Source organism: Aplysia californica, unplaced genomic scaffold, assembly GCF_000002075.1.
Source record: "Aplysia californica isolate F4 #8 unplaced genomic scaffold, AplCal3.0 scaffold00245, whole genome shotgun sequence".
In the NCBI taxonomy this organism is placed as follows: Eukaryota; Metazoa; Mollusca; class Gastropoda; order Aplysiida; family Aplysiidae; genus Aplysia; species Aplysia californica.
The window spans coordinates 774,481-776,918 of record NW_004797515.1 but is presented as its reverse complement, the minus strand read 5'-3'; the positions used below and the strand labels follow the sequence as shown (position 1 = coordinate 776,918).

General features: G+C 41.6%; 1 protein-coding gene across 1 annotated transcript in view; it reads right to left on the bottom strand.

Annotated features, from left to right (window-relative positions):
• LOC101855956 overlaps positions 1 to 2,438 on the bottom strand; it is a gene marked incomplete in the record, with an annotated part of 111,217 nt that overhangs the window by 36,894 nt on the left and 71,885 nt on the right. Inside the window, 1 exon segment of the mRNA XM_035970277.1 lies at positions 546 to 625. Within this exon segment, the coding sequence (XP_035826170.1) occupies positions 546 to 625 (80 nt within the window).

Here is a 2,438-nt window from a genome sequence, read left to right as displayed (position 1 = left end):
AGAGAAGAAGAACAAGCTCCTTTCTAACGTTTCTAACGTATCTCCACACCTACAAAGTCACCGCATCTTAGCCCGCCCCAGGGGTTTCCTACTTTGAGGTGTGTTCAGCAGGCTAACTTTTCCACGTCTTTGCTTCATCAAAAGCGTCATTATAATATTCACAAGGAAAGATAGCTATCTATGAGGTTAGTTTTAGTTATAGTAAAGGTTTTACGGCGCTCGCAACTGCATAAGGTCATAGGAGCGCCATCTATGAGGTTAAGAGAGTTGGTTGTTCATCTGTGTGTCAGCCACACGCATTTTTAAAAGAGGGAGGGGAGGGAGGGAGAAAGAGGGGGGGGAGGCGAATGAATACCAACTATAAAGAGACAGAGAGAGAGACAAAAAGAAAGAAGGGGACCGCGTGGGGGGGGGCAAGTGAGCAGCAAAATCTGGTTCTGTTTAACGAAAATAGAAATGAAATGTCAGGCAAGGAAGTAGAGAATCAGTTACAGATATGGATGAGGAATAACAGCAGGAGTAGGGTACCGGTGGTATTAACTGACCCTCAAACTCATAGTAGTCAGGATCCCGGATTTTGTAGTATTTCTGAGCAATTGCTCTTGCACTGTGATCAATGTCCATTCTGGGGAGATAGAATACAAGGAGCTGTAATAGTCCTCAAGTGAATTGTAGTTGGGTTGATGGATTAATACTTTACATGGTAAATTTAAGATCTTTGAAATGAGGCTAGTCGATGTTTCAGCCATAGAGCATTTGGTGAGATCCCGAGTTCCAGATCCACATTGATTCTCTTTGGTTGAGATTTTATTTAGTATACTTTTTGGACTGTCTCAATACACTGGATCTGCAAGTTGGAGGCTCCATTGTGGCCAGGAGTGTTGCAATGTTTGGTTGACTGGTGGGCAGAAATTTTTCTTTAACCCTATCCGTACGTCGTGCTTTACGGTCGTATTTATACGACGTGGGGAACTCTGTGCCACGACCTAACCCTATCCGTACGTCGTGTTTTACTATCGTATCCATACGATGTGGGGGAACTCTTTGCCACCACTTTTCAAAGAGGAAATGTACTCGTTAATCCGATCGGTACGCTTTGCATAGCAATCTGTCAAAATGATGTTTTTGAGAAATACTGAAAGTTTCAAAGAGGTCTTTGTACTAGAAGTATTCAAAAATGTGAAAAATACAAACCAGGGAGTACGAAATGACCCTATGGCGTACGGACAAAGTTAAAAAATGCGTGTGGTTATTAAATCTCGCTCCCAGCGTGGTGGTAGTTCGACTTGCATATTGCAGATGGGCAGACTTTGCATTGGGCGAGATATATGACGTTTCACACCCACACACAGACGCATGGCATCTTGGGGGGGGGGCATGAGAAGCTAGTCGATGTAGATGTCGAACAACAATTATAATTATTTTCAAGAATTTAATTTAAAAATCCTGAAGCTTCCCAAATCTTGTTTCTTTTTTTCTTTTTTTATTAAAATGCCAGGTTAATCCATCCACCAGAGATAATTGAGGCACCGATTTCTCTGTACCTCATCAGCTTCAGCAGCATCCTTCCCGCTAAACCAGTGGGCTCAAGGCGGAGGAGAAGCCAGGGACAGATACTACTCTTTGATCTTAGCCAAAAGGCCGAGAAGCATAAATGGCTAGTGGACGCAGATGTCACTCATCAATTATTTTCAAGAATTTAATCAAAAGGACAAGGAAAAATTGCACAGGTTTTAATTCCTATTGTCAAAAAGTTCAAAGGAGTTTTCCAGAACCTGTTGGAAAATTGCGCAGGTCTTTTGGCATCGATTATTTCTTAGATTGCACAGATATTCGACATGGTACCGACTTGAATTTATATAAGTGTAAGTTTAAGCAGTAGACTTTTTCAGTTAGTCAATTATCAAGACTGTTATTTCATTTCATTGTAAGTATATTTTTTCTTCCTTTCTCAGCATGAAACCTCCACTTTAACTTTGTTTTTGAGCGCGACTAAATTGTATCGGGCATACACATTATACTGGGCCGCTAATACATTTACTTATTTTCTGGTTCAACTGAGACAAACTCACCGGACTATTTTCAGCTAAACAATGTATCCCCTCCGATACCCAACCTGGTAGAGAGGTCTTGAACGGGTTTTAGTGAACACCCAATCAGCTAAACATGCTTGAGGTCGAGATTCTTATTCGACTACAGAACACATAATCGATACCACAAAAAAACTACCTGCGCAATTTTCCTACATTGGAAGGGCGGCGTATTGAGTAAGCCGTTTCATAACAGTGTAAAACCTGGGTAATTTTCCGTCCCCCCAATTAAAAACCTCTCTGCAAAACATCAAAAATTGGAGAAAAACAGGGCTGAGGGCATGACCCTGAAACTTCTTAGATTTGTATTAACTTGTTGGGAGGAGGATCATGCCCCTCTGAATCCCC